This window comes from Ctenopharyngodon idella, chromosome 13 (genome assembly GCF_019924925.1).
Source record: "Ctenopharyngodon idella isolate HZGC_01 chromosome 13, HZGC01, whole genome shotgun sequence".
In the NCBI taxonomy this organism is placed as follows: Eukaryota; Metazoa; Chordata; class Actinopteri; order Cypriniformes; family Xenocyprididae; genus Ctenopharyngodon; species Ctenopharyngodon idella.
Window position 1 is genome coordinate 17,901,401 of NC_067232.1, and position 21,100 is coordinate 17,922,500.

At 38.6% G+C, this 21,100-nt stretch overlaps 1 protein-coding gene across 6 annotated transcripts in view; it reads left to right on the plus strand.

Moving 5' to 3' along the window:
• Positions 1-21,100, plus strand: part of adgrb3 (adhesion G protein-coupled receptor B3) — a 271,133-nt gene that overhangs the window by 105,023 nt on the left and 145,010 nt on the right. For all 6 annotated transcript variants that reach the window (XM_051916328.1, XM_051916332.1, XM_051916329.1 and 3 more), the window contains 5 exons: positions 5,774-5,938; positions 6,850-6,951; positions 8,966-9,072; positions 13,076-13,270; positions 18,534-18,602. In XM_051916328.1, the coding sequence (XP_051772288.1) occupies positions 5,774-5,938; positions 6,850-6,951; positions 8,966-9,072; positions 13,076-13,270; positions 18,534-18,602 (638 nt within the window). The remainder of the gene's footprint in view (positions 1-5,773; positions 5,939-6,849; positions 6,952-8,965; positions 9,073-13,075; positions 13,271-18,533; positions 18,603-21,100) is intronic.

Genomic DNA, 21,100 nt, shown 5'->3' on the forward strand with positions numbered 1-21,100 from the left:
GTTATGTTGGACGTTTAGAGGAGTTTCTGTAATATTTTTGAATTTTGTGGTTACCATTATGCAAAAAAGTGGTGCCTGTGTTTAGGCTCTGAGCCTCATATCAGAGATGTTCATGAGTCTTTTATCTGGAGTCCGAGTCAAGTCTGAAGTCTTTATCACTGGAGTCTGAGTCAAGTCTGGAGTCTTTTGTCACAAGTCCAAGTCGAGTCTCGAGTCATTAAGAATAAAAAAAATTCTCATGCTCAAATCCTATTTTTTATTCTAGTTGTATTATATAGACAAAACAATATGATCTTTCTGTCATCTGTTTTGTTTGTAATAAAGGTCCTAAGATGTAAGGGATAATGTACATCTAGCTTGTTACTTCATAATCCATTACAATGTACAAAACAATCGCCCTGGCAACACGAATAGTCATTTTCAATACAGTCGCTAAGCGGACGCAAGATGGCGCCAGTGAGTCACGGTTTGTTATACAGCAGTTGGTTATACAGCTTCGTTGTTATTGACGACAGTCATCAGAAAATATCAAACCTCGGAATGTTTAAGAATGTCAATAGATAACTGTACGCATGCTGATTGTGATACCTTAAAATATGAGCCTTAAGTAATAAATGGATTAACATCTCTTTCTATCTCTCTCTTATGGACACATTAAGAAAGAGAAAAGATGTATATACTACGAAAAGATTAATAAAACGTTAGGTTTAAAAGCTAGATTTTTATTTATTTTTGTTCATATTTTAACAGGCTGGCAATCCAAATTAGCCATGCAGCTTCACCAGTATATAGCTAGATGTTTGAGTTAATGTGACTACCTTTGTGGATGCGATGTCTCATAAAATTTGATGATGTTGTTCCGGTGTCTTTAATTGTTTTCCCGCATTCTGTGCATCTAGCCGATCTGACATGATAATAAACCCAAACGAAAGAACATAAGGCACGGTGGCTCCCGTCATGTTTTATGGGACTCTTATGACATTTCGGAGATTATGTGCAATACACGGACATACATAATCAGATTCTATGACAAGAGTCCGATCTACCACGACACGTAGGGAAATATCTGCGACGCAGGTATTATAAAACCATTCAAACACAGCACAAATTCTTTATTTATTATATCAGTAGTTAAGGACAAAAGACTTGAGTTGTTTTTAAAATATTCACGAGTCTTTTGTGTCGAGTCGTGTCATTTCAGGTCGAGTCCGAGTCAAGTCTGAAGTCTTTTAAAATGCGACTCGAGTCCGAGTCACTAACTCGAGTGCCCATCTCTGCCTCACATACACGTTTATAGGATGGAATTCCTGCTCTCAATTAAATTGAGTTTGTTCAACGAGTTATTCTTTTTGTAGAGCAAATAGATAATAAATGTGTTCACCTTACATAATAAACTTTTATAAATTTAACATAACATTAATAAAGTAAACTGCGCATATATATATTATGTAACAATGACAAATTCAAATGATTTGTATTTAAGAATTGAGCACCAAATCCACATATTAGAATGATTTCTGAAGGATCATGTGACACTGAAGACTGGCGTAATGATGCTAAAAATTCAGCTTTACCATCACAGGAATAAATTACATTTTAAAATATATTAAAACAGTTATTTTAAATAGTAATAATATTTTATAATATTTCTGTTTTTATTGTATTTTTGATCAAATAAATGTAGCCTTGGTGAGCATTAGAGACTTCTTTCAAAATATTAAAACATTTTCCCCAAATTATTCTGAACTTTTGACCGGTAGTGTATGGAATTGCAAACAAGATAAGTCATCATTATTTTTGTTTCATTTTGAGAGAAAGATTATACATTTTAAAATCAGTGTATTTACAAAAAAAATAGGATAGGATAGTAAGATATACATGTAGCAACAGATATGGAAAAAAAGGCCATAAAACTTTGTTTTAAAAACATTGATTTTATCCCCAAGCTAACTATGACATCATTTCAACAATCAAGAAACTGTTTTATATACTGTGTCAGGCATTAGCTTAAGTCTGTGTTGACAGAGCACAGTGGTGGATCTCGCTTGAGAGCGCATGCACAGTATGCCTGGCAGGTAGTTCTTTAAAACACACAGGGGCCCCACAGCATGATGCTTGTAAGCTGCAAGATTCTTGCTCTACGTGGTTCATGATAACAGAGAGTCTCAGTGAGTTTGAAGCTGCTTACAGTGCGAGACGCGCTATGTTGTAGCATCAAAGCTAAAATGGAAGATGTTTGTTTACCATGTGCATAACCACAGCGCATGGGATTGGTAAAAATTTTATGTGACATTAATATTTATTTTTCAGAGTTTATATATGAAATATCTATATGTTATTTCTGTGAATTTAAATTGACTTACATTGATAAATTGTTAAACATCCAAAATGTAACCAACAGCAATGTCAGCATCGTAATATTTTAATTCTGAATTGTATGTTGTTATTGTTTTAATTGTTATTTTACTTGCATATATTTAACCGTGAAGTTGCAGTTGTGATATGAGGTTGAAAATGTGAGATATAAAGTCAAAATTACAAGAAATAAAGGCCACATTTTATATTAGGTGTCTTTAACTACTATGTACTTACATCAAATACATCAAAATAAGTACAGTGTACTTATTGTGTCCATGTTGTGTTGCAAAACACTTGTGCTGCTATGTGTGTAAGGTTAGGGACAGGTTTGGTGGTGTGGATAGGTTTAAGGGTGGGTTAAGGGGTAAGGGAAGGGTCAACAGTGTAAATACAGATGTAATTACAGAAAGTAATTACATATATAATTATAACCAGGTATTCTTTTATTCAGTGTAAAAATACAAAAAGTGCATTGTATCAAATGTTGAATTTAAATGTTGGTACATAGTAAAGACACCTTATATAAATTGGAACTGAAATTAAGTCAAAATTATGTGAAATATACCTTTTTTTTTAAATTATATTTAATATAAAGCGGAATTGTATTGCGAGCATTTGCAAATGCAAATCTATTTACCTGAAGATCATTTAAAAGAGAAGCCTTACATATATGATAAAAAATAGTATAATGCTTTTAGGACTTTTTGCTTTTGAGTGGTAGAATATTTGTTTGCTTGAATGCTTGTACAAGTTCAGATATTGAGCCTTTTTTTTAACTGGACTTTGTGACACTTTTATTGAGGTTCCTTGATTAAAGGCTTTTATATGAAGCTGCGTAGAGGTCAAATACTGTATCTCCCAGTGCTTTTATATGATTTGACCATATTTATTGATTTCAGAATAACATTCCAGCAGCCTCCACATAGTCTAAATGTTAATGTAAATGTGTCCTTGAACACAAGGTACAGCACAGGTGAATGTTGGTCTACAGGTAAACATGCCCTATCTTACACATGATTTATAGCACAACTGAGGGCAACATCTGTCTTTTTTCACTTTTCCCTTTCCAGTGCCAAGAAACAATATTTTACTCTGTTCATTAGATGCTCGTAAAACATCCCGAAGCCTTTTAAAACTTTACCATAAAATGTGTTTCGGGACTGGTAAAGTGAGGAAAATTATTATCCCAGTTGTAGGGCACCCTCATGCTCATAAAGTAGAGACAAATATCCCATCATTGCAAGTATCGTGGTAATGATTTTATTAATTAAATCAAGAGCGAATTCTGCCAAAAATCTGGTTTTATTGCATCTCTGGCCTCTAGAGCATGTCAACATGACAAGAAACTGGATGGTTTTTAATGCGCCAAACCCTCCTTTGCAAACGAGTGTGTTTTATAATGTTCCACACTATACTTCTCATAATTCTTTAACTTTCACAGAATATGGCTCGAAAAACTTTCAAGAGTGCACATCCACAAAATGGTTCAATGTAATTATCGAGCTTGAAAGATGGAATGTAGGAGACGATGAACAGAATAAGATGATCCAGACAGTCTGACTTGTGATGCAGCCTGGAATCATAAATCACACTATGTTCATTCATTTGGCCAGATGACTGGCCACACGACTAATACTGCTTTTTTGTTTTTTGTTTCTCCATTTCTGTCACCTGGTAAGAGTTTTGGTTCCTTGCCACTGTCGCCTTTGGCTTAGGGCTTAAAAGACACTTAATATTCAGTAATATTGTTGATTTGACACTATTAGATTAGAACAAAACCTCAAATGAATTGAGCTGGATGATGACACCACTGTCTTCTGCAGGGCGGCTTTATAGCTGAATCAAAATTGTTTCATAATTGATTAATTTTGCGACATTGACAATGTTATTGAACTGAATTGAATCAACATTGAACTGAATAATGACACTATTGCCTTCTGTAAAGCTGCTTATAGCTGAATTAAACTTTTTCATAATTGATCAACTTTACAAAGTTATTGAACTGAACTAACACTTAAATTATGACACTATTGTCTTTTTAGAGCTGGTTTACAGCAGAATTTGATTTTTTCTCATATTTGATGAAGTTTGCATCATTGATTCTGTTATTTTCCTGTTTATTACTGTGAAGCTGCTTTGAAACAATCTGTATTTGTAACCCCACTGGTTCTACCTGCACCGTTCCGAGTGGGATTGGAACCAGCGTTTCTGGCATGGAAGGTGGGCACACTAACGAGGACGCTAAAGACCGCAGCCTCTAGCATCAGTCTCTAGTGTGACTCTTGAGGCCAGGGGAGTGAGGCTTACTCACACAGTTCTTATTAGCTGACCTCCATTACACTCACCCCCCTAAACCTCACTCCCATCTGGGTCACGGCACCAATGTAACCCCTCCATTTCTACCTGCACCACTCCGAGTGTCATTCGAGGTGGGTTTGCTAACAAGGACGCTAAAGACTGCAGTATCTAGTGTCAGTCACTAGTGTGATTCTTGAGGCCAGGGGAGTGAGGCTTACTCACGCAGCTCTTCAACCCCCTGAACATCACTCCCATCTGGGTCACGGCACCAATGTAACCCCTCCGGTTCTACCTGAACCACTCCGAGTGGGATTAGAACCGTCGTTTCTGGCATGGGAGGTGGGCGCGTTAACAAGGACGCTAAAGACCGCAGTATCAAGCATTAGTCGCTAGTGTGATTCTTGAGGCCAGGGGAGTGAGGCTTACTCACGCAGCTCTTATTAGCTGGCCTCCGTTACACTCACCCCCCTAAACCTCACTCCCATCCGGGTCACGGTACCAATGTTAACCCCTCCGGTTCTGCTCGTACCGCTCCAAGCGGGATTCGAACCGTCGCACGCTAACAAGGACGCTAATGACCGCAGCCTCTAGTGTCAGTCGTTAGTGTGGCTCTTGAGGCCAGGGGAGTGAGGCTTACTCATACTGTTCTTACTAGCTGGCCTCCGTTACACTCATCCCCCAAACCTCACTCCCACCTGGGTCACAGCACCAATGTAACCCCTCCTGTTCTACCTGCACCACTCAGAGTGGGATTAGAACCGTCGTTTCTGGCATGGGAGGCGGGCGCACTAACAAGGACGCTAAAGACCACAGTATCTAGCGTCAGTCGTTAGTGTGACTCTTGAGGCCAGGGGAGTGAAGCTTACTCACACTGCTCTTACTAGCTGGCCTCTGTTACACTCACCCCCCTAAACCTTACTCTCATCCGGGTCACGGCACCAATTAAGCCTCTCTGGTTCTACTTGCACCGGCATAGGAGGCAGGCCTGCTAACAAGGACATTAAAGATTGCAGCCTCTAGCATCAGTCACTCTTAGTAGCTGGCCTCTGTTAAATATTGTAGCACTATATAAATAAATGTGACTTTACAATTAACAGTCTGTCTATCTGTCTTTCAGCTAATGGGCAGTGGAACGCATGGGCACCATGGAGTGGGTGTTCTAAGTCCTGTGACGGTGGTTGGCAGCGGAGGGTACGTGTATGCCAGGGTCTGGCGGTCACGGGGCAGCCATGCGATGGCAGCGGGGAGGAAGTCCGCAGATGCAGCGAGCAGCGTTGCCCAGGTAACCCTGCAAATAATTGAGCACCAAGAGTCAATTACGTCAGAATGGGCAGAGAGGGATGAATGAGAGACGGATGTGGGGATAATTATCTTTTCCATGCCCGTTTTTGCGCTGGAAATAATGAACATATACAATAATTGTATGTTCCAGCCAGGAATGATCAACACAATTTTGACCAGTAATGAGTATTTAATGTCACATAAATGATGTCATCCTATTCTCAAGTATTAGAAACAGTCTCCATGGAAACAGTGCTTTATGCTCATGCATATACATGTATTTAGGTATGTTACTTGTACAGTTATATAAACTCTGATGTAATTGTTTGTACATATTTGACTGAATTTATCATTCTTATAATCTTTAATGCTTGAATATGATATAATATAATATAATATAATATACACTCTTCAAAAATAAAGGTTTCCAAAGGATTTTTTTTACACAATGATGCCATTGAAGAACCAATATAAAATGTATTCATAACAAAAAACTATTAGAGACACATTAGATTCGACATTTTATTTATTTACTTATATTGTAAGAATTCATTCCCACAACGGATTATTATATGGTGTGCGTGATTTACGAAGTAGTAAAACGTTCAGATGTATTAGTAAGTCGTAGGGACGAATTGTTAATTTGTGACCACGATATACATATTTTCTCCTGCATGTCATGTGCAGGGCTCCGTAACATTGCAGCAATTATTATATGACCACAAATTTTATGCGATTCATATGTGGGCAATGTTAAATTAAATTCTTGCATCATATTCTGATCCCTTTCCCCATTCTCCACCATCATTTACTTGTCCTCTTTCAAATGTCCTACACATAATAATAATAATAATTTCCAAAAATATATATATATATCTACTAAAAATATGTATTTTTATTCCTGAACCATAGCTCCTTATGAAATATGCCCAGAGGACTATGCTGTGTCCATGCTGTGGAGAAGAACTCCCTCTGGGGAACTGGCCTTCAACAGGTGTCCACCCAATGCCACGGGTAAGAAAAGCCACCACAGTCAGCGATTGAAGAGCACTCAGCTAAACACAAAGGAAGAATAGTCACAGACGCTTTCAAAAGAAAAGAAAAAATACACAGATTATGTTTTTTTGTTCTCCTTTTCTTTTGCAGTGCATTTATTTCAGTGATGTTGAAATTATTCATAAATTCAGAAGGCTACGATGACAAATGTTTCTGACTAGTATGTTCAGCACTGCTGTGACTGCCTTTAAATGGCTTATACTGTGTGTACCTAGAGATTTTTGTCATTTGCATACCATTGAACCCTCCAGCATTTTGTCAAATTCTTTGTGAGGCCGCTTTCTGCAGCGGAGACATAAAGGGGAAAAATATAAAAAAGAGAGAAACCGTTTCTCCATCCTGCATATTCTTCTTCGAGATACGCTGTAGAGGCGTCCCCAACTTTTTCTTTTTCTCCTCGGACCGGTCTGAGGTGTGAGCCCTACTGATTGTGTTCTGAAAATGGCAGAAGGTGCTGTACTGTTCTCTGTTGAGCTCCTGTACCCTCCTGCTATCTCCTGTTGTGAAGATTCTCCAGTACACCACTATAATGTCCTTGAAAGAGCAGGTGCTGAAGGTAAAATAAAAAATGCAGGCACCACGAACTCAGATAAGAGCAAGCAGTCCGGTATAACTAGAACTAGGCGAGCAGAGGCTGACTGCAAATGCTTGTATAGATGGATTAATGTCTTTTGTGGATATATTTCTATATGTGGGAGGACTGCCACCATAGGCCCGAATGTACTTTTGTATTTTTTTTATTTTGTATTTTGGGTTGAGAACATTTAATTATACCATTTATACATAAAAGAGACAGTGTGTCAACCTGTGGGTGGAATTAGTTAGATTTACATTGTTTGTTTTCCGCATAACCCACGTCGAAATATTCGGGTTGTGCAAAAGCACTGAAGTGGGATTTGATGCCAGCAGCATGAAATGCTGGAAAATCTTCATTCATTGTGATGTTGGAATGAAATTAAACTCCATCCCCATTGCAACGAAAACGAATGAAAGCAACAGAAATCAAACAGTTGGAAATAGTTGAAGCTTGTGGGGAACGATTAATTGGGAATGAAAGGAATGATTGGAGATAAAACATCATGCAGGATGAGAATGAGAACTCTTCACTTTTGCTTTGTCCTATTTTTGTGCACAAGCGCGATTGGATGAGGTTTGTGTGATCTTCGCGCAAGTGTGTGTGTGAGATGAAATCTGGTCAGACCCCTCTGTGGTGCCATGTGTTTTAATGGCTAGATCTGAGAACGTCCTCTTTGATCCGGCTCTGTGGGAGTTTTCCGTGATCTGTGGGCTGGATGTCCTGCTTGGATGCCTCAGCTTGGGGGCAGGCGGCTGGCTGCAGCTGCGTCTCAGGTGGGCCGAGTGTGTTACTCTGTTGGCTGGGTAGCAGGAGGTGGAACCGTGTTGGAACAAGAGCTGATAAGACGTGTGTGGTAGAGGGGTGCGGGTGGGTGTGGTGAGGTTGTTTCAAAAGGCAAAGACGCGTATTTAATGCGATACGGTACGTGTATGACACGCTCTGATGGATCGGAGGCGAGAAATTTTTGTGCGTTTGTTTATTCGTTCCCACGTGTGGGAGGCAGTCTTGTTGATATCTCAGGTTGCAGGGTTCTGTTCGCAGTCACCAAAAACAAAAAAGTCAAATTGGTGCATGACAGCTGCCGTCGGTTAACATCATAATTCTGTGAGCGGGAATTATGACCAGTATTTTAAAGCATGTAATTACAGTTTCATTTGTTCGCACACATAGCCATACTGCAGTGGCACATGTGCGGCGCATGTGATCTAGCAACAGCCGCATCTAGATGATGATGAAGGCTGCTGCTTTTATCCCTGCGTTCCTCTCGTTGAAAGATGTGTGGGCTGGCAGGTGGAATGAAAAAGGGAAAAAGACTTACAAGAACAAGTATAAACCCCTTCTCTGTATCTCTCTCTGTCTCTGTATCTCTCTTTTCTCCCTCCTCCTTCTTTGCAGGCACCACTAGTCGACGCTGCTCACTGGATCACCGCGGGGTGGCCTATTGGGAGCAACCCAGCTACGCTCGATGCATTGCAAATGAATACAGATACTTGCAGCAATCAGTAGGTGCAAAGTCAGCTTCCTGCGCTCTGCTTCTGTTTGTGACGTGCCATAAATTATCCCTGCAGTCGTCACGATCACCCAAACTATTTCCACCAGTACCTCCCCACCCAGCACCCCAGACCACCACGCAGGTCTGCAAGATAAACTGCTATCATCGGAGAGGCAAATTAAACTGCTAGTATTGCAGTTTTCGAGACCTCGTGTTAATGGAGGACTCGCTCTAATTTCCTATAAAATCCTAAAGATGGTTGTTCCAGCTCCACCGGAGCTTTTTTTTTTCTGGGAACGCACCTGCTGGACACAAATGAATGATTTTCATTCTTTTTGTTTTCAGCTTCCTCTTCTTATCTGAGTCTTTCTCAATTGCAGTACATGTTGTGCTATTGCCAAGTAAAGCTTTAGATGTATCACACACACACACACACACACATACACGCATGCAGAAAAAAGCATAGGGGAGACTTTCCATTGTAGATCTGTATTGGTTTTATACTGAGGTAATGATATTTTCCGTCCCCTAGCTCTCACACCTTTTTGCCTTTTAAAAAATTAATTAAGGCACTATTTATTATTTTTATTAAGTCATTTCCCTTGTGGGGTCTGCTGGCTGGTCAGGTTTTACTATCCTGTTGGGGGCTTTGGTCAGCATAGGCAAAACCTGACCCACAAACAAACACACACACACACACACACACACACACACACACACACACACACACACACACACACACTCTCTCTCTCTCTCTCTCTCTCTCTCTCTCTCTCTCTCTCTCTCTCTCTCTTCTGTCCCGACTCTTCAGTCTCTTTCTTTGAGTCAGTGTAACAACATGTGTGACATCATGTCAGCGTGATTTATGCATGTTTGTTCATTGGCCTGTTGCTTTGTGGTGAAGTGTGTCATTTTTTGATACTCCTATCCCAGTTTAAAATTTGGGGCAGGTACACTACTGTTCAAACATTTGGGGGTCATAATTTATGCTCAACAAGGCTGCATTTATTTGCAAAAAAAAAAAAAAAAAAGAGTAAAATCGTAATATTGTGTAATATTATTATCATTTAAAAGAACTGTTTACCATTTTAATAGGTTTTAAAAGGTAATTTATTCCTGTAATGACAAAGCTGAATTTTCAGCATCATTACTATCCAGTCTTCAGTGTCACATGATCCTTCAGAAATCATTCTAATATGCTGATTTGCTGCTCAAGAAACATTTCTTATTATTATCGATTGAAAACAGATGTGCAGCTTAATATTTTTGTGGAAATTGTGGTACATTGTTTTTACAAACCCGATTCCAAAAAAGTTGGGACACTGTACAAATTGTAAATAAAAAAGGAATATAATAATATACAAATCTCATAAACTTATATTTTATTCACAATAGAATATAGATAACATATCAAATGTTAAAAGTGAGACATTTTGAAATGTCATGCCAAATATTGGCTCATTTTGGATTTCATGAGAGCTACACATTCCAAAAAAGTTGGGACAGGTAGCAATAAGAGGCCGGAAAAGTTAAATGTACATATAAGGAACAGCTGGAGGACCAATTTGCAACTTATTAGGTCAATTGGCAACATGATTGGGTATAATCATCTCCTGGGTCTCTCAGAAGTCAAGATGGGCAGAGGATCACCAATTCCCCCAATGCTGCGGCGAAACATAGTGGAGCAATATCAGAAAGGAGTTTCTCAGAGAAAAATTGCAAAGAGTTTGAAGTTATCATCATCTACAGTGCATAATATCATCCAAAGATTCAGAGAATCTGGAACAATCTCTGTGCGTAAGGGTCAAGGCCGGAAAACCATACTGGATGCCCGTGATCTTCGGGCCCTTAGACGGCACTGCATTACATACAGGAATGCTACTGTAATGGAAATCACAACATGGGCTCAGGAATACTCACTTGTCGGTGAACACAATCCACCGTGCCATTTGCTGTTGCCGGCTAAAACTCTATAGGTCAAAAAAGAAGCCATATCTAAACATGATCCAGAAGCGCAGGCGTTTTCTCTGGGCCAAGGCTCATTTAAAATGGACTGTGGCAAAGTGGAAAACTGTTCTGTGGTCAGACAAATCAAAATTTGAAGTTCTTTTTGGAAAACTGGGACGCCATGTCATCCGGACTAAAGAGGACAAGGACAACCCAAGTTGTTATCAGCGCTCAGTTCAGAAGCCTGCATCTCTGATGGTATGGGGTTGCATGAGTGCGTGTGGCATGGGCAGCTTACACATCTGGAAAGGCACCATCAGTGCTGAAAGGTATATCCAAGTTCTAGAACAACATATACTCCCATCCAGACGTCGTCTCTTTCAGGGAAGACCATGCATTTTCCAACATGACAATGCCAGACCACATACTGCATCAATTACAACATCATGGCTGCGTAGAAGAAGGATCCGGGTACTGAAATGGCCAGCCTGCAGTCCAGATCTTTCACCCATAGAAAACATTTGGCGCATCATAAAGAGGAAGATGCGACAAAGAAGACCTAAGACAGTTGAGCAACTAGAAGCCTGTATTAGACAAGAATGGGACAACATTCCTATTCCTAAACTTGAGCAACTTGTCTCCTCAGTCCCCAGACGTTTGCAGACTGTTAATAAAAAGAAGAGGGGATGCCACACAGTGGTAAACATGGCCTTGTCCCAACGTTTTTGAGATGTGTTGATGCCATGAAATTTAAAATCAACTTATTTTTCCCTTAAAATGATGCATTTTCTCAGTTTAAACATTTGATATATCATCTATGTTGTATTCTGAATAAAATATTGAAATTTGAAACTTACACATCATTGCATTCCTTTTTTATTCACAATTTGTACAGTGTCCCAACTTTTTTGGAATCGGGTTTGTAGATTCTTTGAATATAAAGTTTAAAAGAGAAACATTTTTTGAAATATAAATCTTTTGTAACATAAATATATTTGTGATATTGTGAATCATAAATATATTTACTGTTATTTACTGTTACTTTTGATTTATTTAATGCATCCTTGTTGAATAAAAAGTATTAATTAAAAAAATAAAAATACAAAAATCTTTCTAACCCCGAACTTTTGAATGGTACCTGTGGGAGATGGGATGACTGGTAGTTTTTACACATACAGTACTTAAGCTTGGGAGTTTGAACAATTTTGATACCTCAAATTGCTCTGCTTGTTGAGGAAAGGTGTTATTTGTGGAGTGCTATTATTTTTGACCAGATTCCCCCCCCCCCCCCCCCCCCCCCCTTGGCGAATGACAAAATGGGAGAAAATGTTCCATAGACCATTTAGAACACCAACAACAGTGTATTTAGATTACTGTATGAAATATTCTCTCTAAAAAGTATTGCATTACTTGTTATTAATTACTTTCTAAGTCCCTTATGAACCTTGACCAGTTGAACAATACAAGGATCGATGTGAAACTGCTCTTTTAATTCTTTCAAATAAATAATGTAAAACTGCATAAATTATTCTTAAACTGACCATTATTTAAAGGGAGAAGGATACATTAAAAACATACATTGTATCATTAGACATTAAATTTTGATGTTAAATCCACTGTTGTTTTATATAGAATTGTTATATACAGTATTTAATGCAATTACATCAGAAGTAAATGTATTTAAAATACAGAAAAATCAAGAGTAATCCCTTACTTTACTTTTTCAAGGGAAAAGTAATTAAATTGCAGTAATTAATTGCTTAGTAATGAGTTACACCCAACACTGATAGCAACAAGCTAAAACCACCTAGAATGCCTTAGCAACTGCATAGAAACAGGCTAAAACCACCACCTTTGCAACTGCAGAGTGTTTGAGAAACATCATATAACAAATTCCGTTTAATATTACTTGAGGAACAGAAATGACACCCTTCACCTTTAAATAGTAATGATAGTTCTGTGTACCACAACTTCATTCATGTTTGTAACATGAGCAGGACTCTGTTAGTGTTACAGTCTTTGAAGGACACACAGAACCCAGTCTTTTTCTCTGTGTCTGTCTTCAGGTCCAGGGGCACCTTGCTAAAGGTCAGAGGAATCTGGCAGGGGACGGCATGTCCCAGGTTACGAAGGTCCTCCTGGATCTCACCCAGAGACGCAATTTCTATGCAGGTGACCTTCTCTCCTCTGTGGAGATTCTTCGAAACGTCACTGACACCTTCAAAAGGGCCAGCTATGAACCCTCTTCTGATGACGTTCAGGTAAATGAGAAAACAATGTTGTTTTTTTATTATTTTTCCAACCTCAAGCTTGTATATGCAATAGTATTAATTTTATATACAATAAAAAATGAATACTTTTATTGAGCAAGAATGCATTAAATAATAAATGACAGTAAAGACATAATTTTCTATTTCAAATAAATGCTGTTCTTTTGACCTTCTATTCATCAAAGAATCCTAAAAATTGTATCACAGTTTCCAACACAACTATTTTTAACATTTATAATAATAATTGATAATAAAAAAAAAATGTCTCTTGAGTATCAAATCAGCATATTAGAATGATTTCTGAAGGATCATGTGACGATGATGACTGGAGTAATGAAATTTCAGCTTTGCCATTACAGGAATAAATTACATTTTAAAATATTAAAATTAGAGATGCACCGATACTAAATTTCTCTGCCGATACCGATAGCCTATTATTCAGAATGATATCGGCCGATGCCGATACCGATAGTTTGGTTTTTCTTAAGGAAAAAAAAAATCTCTCCCAAATAATGTTGCAAACTATACAGGGAACCCTCTCATTTGGTACAAATGAGATTAGAGGTTACAAAATTAGAGGTTACAATTAACAGCAGAGGTATTATATTCAGCTGCTGTTTATTTTCAGATATAATAATTACACTCAAATAAAAACTGAAATGTATAAAACTTAGTATCACATAAGGTAGTTTTCATAAGTACTTGTCTCCATGGCGCTACAAATGATATTTGATGCAAGAAAAAAACGCAGACCTGGCAACCCTGGCTTGAACTACGGGTGATTCATAGGGTCAAAAAGAGCCTGCTTTAACGTCACTATTTTTAAACTGTTAATGCGTTAAAATTCAACACGAGAGTGATTTTCTTCACACACAGTATATGAGTTGCAGTCTGAACACATCTTTCCGCACCCTTTTGATCGGCAGTTTTTAAACTGCGATGGCCGATAGTGATAATAATAGCTTTTATCGGCCGATACCGATTGTTAGCCGATACATTGGTGCATCTCTAATTAAAATAGAAACCAGTTATTTTAATATTTCACAATATTACTGTTTTTACTGTATTTTTGATCAAGTAAATACAGCCTTGGAGAGATTTCTTTCCGAAACGTTAAAAAAATCTTACCGACCTCAAACTTTTGAACAGTAGAATAAACTGGAACTATTTCAATATATGATGTTTTAAAGGGTTAATAAAAGCATTTAATGCAATTACATTTAGTTGCTAGTGAAGGGCGTCTATCAGCCACATGACATAGTTTTCCTAATTAGTCACATGGAATTTACATGGCAATGTGATTGGCTCTAAAATACTCACCTCCAGCATACCACTTGCGTGTTTCAGAAGGGTGACGTGCTAGTCAAGGAACTGCGATTAAGATGAATGGGAATGCTGATAGCTTTCTCCAGATATTATATGCGATTGGTTGAAGTTAGCAAAATGGCGGAAGTTAGCAAAACATCTGAAATCACATACAGCACCTTCAAAATGGCAATGTCACTACTTGGGACCGTGACTGATAAATATCTCGCCGTTCTTGCCCCTCACAGAGAGCTTATGGGATTGTGACACCGTGAGCCAGCTGCTGATAAGAGATAGTCACTAAGTCTATCTCATTCTATCTCAAAGCTTTGTCATAACCTTCCCAATGCCAAAATAAACCGATTTCTCATGACCTGTTTGTGAGAATCTGGGTATTTTTACATAATACGGAGTGTAATGTGATTTTTTTTCTTTTGCGTGTATGTTTGTGTGTTGGGTTGGTGTGGGAGGTTTTATCTAAGCCCTGATGTGAACCAGAGCAGCCCCTCCTCCCCACGCATGTGTGCCGGGGTAGGTTGTGTGCTTTGGAACGTATTAATGCTGTGTTTAAGTGGACGCATTACCACCAGAGGGAGCATAAGCATTCAAGTAGAAAAACAAGCGTGCCGGAGCCAAGATGCTACCTCTCTCCTGCCTTTCGTGGCACAGAGGCAGAGCAGCAAACAACAAAAAAAGACAGGCACACGTCCAGCTGGATATCTCATTCAGCCCAGTCACCGCAGCAAACATCAGCTCTCTTTCCATTCTTAGAGTAGACGGCTCTCCCAGTTGCCTTCAAACACGACCAACGCTCTCTGTTCTTCCCCTGTAATTCTGTGCACATTCGAGTGCTTAGGAAAGATCAACCAATCTCTGAATTGAAAGCAGCAGGAAGTCCCAGGTGTGTTTTAGAGCCGAGGCCGCTGGACATATCCCATCATCTCTCTGTAAATCAGTGCTGTAATTCCTCATGACACTGTTTGTTTTTAGACTTTTAAAATGCAGAGGTGTTTCTTCATTATTGCGTTTCAGGGAACAAACATTCCAGATATGAACTAGTTCTTGTTTGCTTTTTCAAGGATTATATAAAATTTCAATTTAAAGTCAGTGTAATACTTGTATAGCCTGAATATATTTAAGCAATAGCTGCAAAAACCATGCTATTTTTTTTAATACAGTCACAGCTAAACTTTCACAATAGCACAAGTCCTCCTCAACTACATTATTGCATTTTTAATGCTTCATAAAAAATTTTAAGGGCACAGTTTTCATTACAATAGTGTTTTATTATGCAAATTCATTATCCTTACACTGTAACATAACCTAATCCTTGACACACAGAACAATATTCCCTGGGTGCTGTGCAGTGATATAAACTCATCAAAGTTTCTAAAATATATTATGAAGAATGAACTCCGCCATTCGTAATGCCTCATAATAAATCTCATGATTTGTTTTATGTTGTCATGAATAATTGCAGCCTTAAAGGATTAGTTTACTTTAAAATGAAAATTACCCCAAGCTTTATTCACCCTCAAGCCATCCTAGGTGTATATGACTTTCTTCTTTCTGATGAACACAATCAGAGTTATATTAATAAATATCCTGACACATCCAAGCTTTATAATGGCAGTGAATGGGACCAACGAGTATGAAGCAGAAGAGAGTGCATCCATTCATCATAAACGTACTCCACACGGCTCCGGAGGTTAATAAAGTCCTATTGAAGTGAAGCGATGCGTTTGTGTTAGAAAAATATCCACATTTAACAACTTATGAAGTAAAATATCTAGCTTCTGCCAGACCTCCTTCGGTATTCAACTTACAAAAAAAGTGTAATGCCTCGCCCAGTTCAAAACGCTTACGCTACGTCCTACGGCTTCCGTATTCAACATACTCACACTAGGCACAGTTGCCTTGAACCAAGCCCGAGTGCGATTGTCCTCCCTCCCCACTCCCCCGCTGGCCTGCACTCACATTGCGCTTAATGTTCCGGGCCGGAGTACGCTTCATATACATATACGATGCAACTTTTTGTATGGAAGAAAACAGGAAGAAATCACTTTCGCTAAGATGCTGCCTAATAGATTTATCATTTATGCCACGCAGTGATTTTCACTTGTGCGTGTCAGAGGATTATTTCGAAGGCAGCTGATGTTAATGAAGGAATTTGCAGTTTTACTTGCAAACTCCAATTCTTGTTCATCAGTAAGGTGAGAACCAGACCTGTTATAAACCCAAATAAACTCAAATTAATTAAATTAATTGAAAAGTGTACTATCCAATTAGTAATAAAAATGTTTGTTGTCGTAATGATGACAGTAGCGCGCACAAAAGTAGTAGCTGTTCCGTGCTCTGGCATAGTTAGCACTCACACTGCATGCGTACCGCGCTCAAGCCCAACTGAACCGTGCTCTGGCCCATCTTTTCCAAGCGGGCCAGGGACGGCTAAACGAACCGTGCCCGGGCACATTATGGAGCGATCACACTAGTCAAACGAACCGGGTTTTGTGGGTCAAACATGCTCAGGCACGGATCAGAACGCCAAGTGTGACACCCTAAGTTGAATAGGGAAGGTGGTCTGGCGGAAGCTATATATTTTACTTCATAACTTGTTAAATGTGCTTACACAAACGCATCGCTTCGCTTCAGAAGGCATTTATTAACCCCCCGGAGCCTTGTGGAGTACATTTATGATGGATGGATGCACTCTCTTGAGCTTCAAACTCGTTGGTCCTGTTCACCACCATTATAAAGCTTGGACGCGTCAGGAGATTTAGGGTGCGTTCACACTTGTCATGTTTGGTTCGATTAAAACGAACCCTGGTGCGATTGCTCTGTTAGTACGGTTCATTTGAGCATGTGTGAACGCTTCCAAACTAACTCTGGTGCGGTTCGAATGATATGTGAACACAACACGGACCAAAGACATGTAAACGAACCAAAAACAGGAAGATGAGACCTTAAAAAGGACAGAATCCTCACGCATATTGTTTTTTTTCTCGTCATAGTCGCGAGTTTGCCCATCACAGGCATCAGACGCGTGTCTCCACGCAGCAGATCGTTTGTGTGTGTGACGGATGGATTCCCGCCGCTGTTTTGACTCCTTTACACATTTTATAAGCTCTTCACGAGTTCCCAGCTGCGGCATCATATGCGGGCTACACACATACAACAAGCACATTTACCTCAGCACACAGTATTGTTTTGGATATTCTGTCTCAAAATAGGCAATACGTCATAAAATCCGACCAATCAAGTTGTGAATGTATCCCTATGCCTTTAGGTTCGGTATCTTTTGGTTCGGTGATAAAATTGCCAGTCTGAACACTAATCGGACCAGGACTAAATGTTTTTTTTTTTTTGGTCCGGACCAAATGAACCAAACGAACCGAACTACAAGTGTGAATGCACCCTTATTAATATAACTCTGATTATGTTCATCAGAAAGAAGAAAGTCATATACACCTAGGATGGCTTGAGAGTGAGTAAATCATGGGGTAATTTTCATTTTAAAGTGAACTAATCCTTTAATTAAAATACTATTTAATTTTTTCCCCCATATTTTTATTCATATTATTTAAAAGCACAGAGATTTAAAAAAATCAGCAACCATATCCATGTATTATATCCTGCATTATATACCTTAAAGGCATAAACAAAAATAAATAAGGATTATAATGCATTTTAAATAGGCTTTACTCTACAAATCAAATCAATTTCAATGTCCTGTTTTACTCAGAAAAGTGGCAGAAGAAAACTGGGTTGCAAAACCTTTTTAGTATCACAGTGTTTGTACATTTCAAACTGTATAAATTATGCATATTAAACTTTCAAAGCATAATGACTGAAATGAGATGCTTCTTTGTTATGATCCTTCACAAATAATGTTACCAGTCTGTTCTTGTGACAGCAGCGTTTTACTAACTACAATTTCATCTCTCCCCAGAATTTTTTTCAGATCATCAGCAATCTCCTGGAAGAGGAGAACAGAGAAAAGTGGGAAGACGCACAACAGGTGGGTCTGAACATTGTGAACGTGTGCTTTTGAAGCTTGGGGTCGAGATTGCTTTATTACAGTCACATTGCAGAGAGTATCTGGTGTTGTGTGTCACTCTGTGGCTGTATATTGTGTGATGAGCCCTCAGCGAATCGATTGCCATCACCAGTGCAGATGCTTTAGGTAATTGTCAGGTCAAAGAGGTGCCTGTCTCCACAGGCTGGGCTGCGTCAAATCAAACCTACTCTGCCAAATACCGACCTCCCTGCTGTGCTGATTGGTGGAAGGACATCTGCAATATTCTCTACATCCACTTGGTGGCAGCAGCATTGGCAGCATATGTCCAGCCTTCATGCTTTCCGTCAGCGGTGACGGCATTGTCTCCTCTCACTCTCTGAGAGACGGTGTAAAGCAGCCTGAGGGATTTGGATTCTGCGAAGCTGAATGTTCTTCAGAAACTCAAACAAAATCTCCAACTGCATTATTATTGCTTTGGACCAAATTGAGTGTCTTAAATGTTTCTTTCTTTCCTTTAAGCCTGAACTGGTAATTCCTCTTAAGCAGACAGTGGTAATGTTACTGTCTGTCAAACGTAAGCTGCTTTGGAGCTCCTTCGTCTAATGTTTTCACCCGTAGTCTGAGAGTTGTGGTAAAACGTGTCCTTGAGTGAAACGGGGTGCCGTGTGTCAACTGAATTAGCCCTTTAATGGAGTTTACAGTAGGGTAGTGTCACAAGGCTTTTAAAGAAAAGTAATATGTTTTTCAGTCAGGAGTGTATTCGGAGATCAGGTCACGTAGCCGGTCGCTTGTTTTGCCGATGGTGTTTTGCGTGGTTTAAACGGAGCAGACGGGCACCTGTTTTCCATTCACGTTCCTCCTCTGCTTTGTCACAGATTGAATCTTCAAGCTCCTCAAATCATTAAAGGACATCTGAGACGGTTGTCACCGGCTCTGTCAAATGACTGACCTTAGAAAGCCTTGACGTTTAAAGATCACCCAGGATTTTATCAGGGTGTCTGTCTTGTCTTTTCTTCTTTAGAGTCAGCTTGCCTGAGCTTTGATTGCCAGTCTAGGGTTCACACCTCAGATTCATGGCAGTCTGTGCTGTTCAAGCAGGGAGGGAAAGTTTCTAAAGGAAGTGCTTAAGAGAAGAGGTTTTGACTGCCTCGGAAAATCACAACTTGAAATGAAGGAGAACACGAGGTTCATTAGTTTCATTAAGTGATGGTTTACTGTCTGCTTATAAATAGATTTGGGATAAATTTACTTGTATCTTCCACATCCTAAACTATATGCAAGAAGAGTAATATTATTATATTATATTATATTATATTATATTATATTATATTATATTATATTATAAACCACTTGTCCTATGTTTGGTTGCAGTGATGCTGGAGCCTATTATATATTATATTATATTATATTATATTATATTATATTATATTATATTATATTATATTATATTATATTATTATATTATATTAAACATTTTCAATTTTCAAACATTATAACTTAGTATACGTACACACATTTTCTATAAGCAAAAGTAGTATTATATTATAAAATTATAGTATTATTTTTGTACTTTTCTGTGAGTGAATAAACTGCCTTTTAAATGTCAAATGTCCTATTTTCATATCATATATCATATCATATCATACCATATCATATCATAATCCATATAGCAAAAGAGTAGTAGTAAATTGTTATATTATATTATATTATATTATATTATATTATATTATATTATATTATATAACATTACAAACCACTTTTCTGTGAGTGAAGAAACTGCCTTTTAAATGTCAAATGTCCTATTTTCATATCATATCATATCATATCATATCATAATCCATATAGCAAAAGAGTAGAGGTAAATTATGGTATATTATATTATATTATATTATATTTACTATAAAAATCATATATACAACAATTTTAAAACTTTGAGTTAAACCTATAATGTATACTGCTGTATACAGTTTTTATAATATAACATACCATAACCAAAAAAACATATAATATTATTATTTTGTTACCTTTCTGTTAGTGAAGGAAATTGCCTGTTAAAGTTTGTTACAAAAGTGCTATTTTCATATCTGTTAGCATATAGTAGTCGGATGTTTACTTATGACTTATGGCTGAAATCCATACAGCAGAAGAGAAAATAAATATGACAGCACAATTTACTGTATTTGCATGACACTCAGTGCAGCAACAGTGCTGGTTCATCTAATGGCCGTCAGCCTCGGCCATTTCCCGCACTGCTGTCTTCCCTGCACACTTCAGCAGCCCAGCGCTGTTGCCATGGAGAGGGATGCTCTTTGCTGTCCCCCACCAGTCTGACCGAAGGGGGATGGGCCGATCCGCCTGCGTGGCCTCAGCAACTCTCTCCCCGTCTGCAGCCTGTCTGATTGGCTTGGCCCAAGATCGGCCCCCATGCGAATGCAGAGCCCGACTCCTGCCAGGGGGATTATTAGATATGTGACTCCATCGCCCTGTTTCTGCACCTC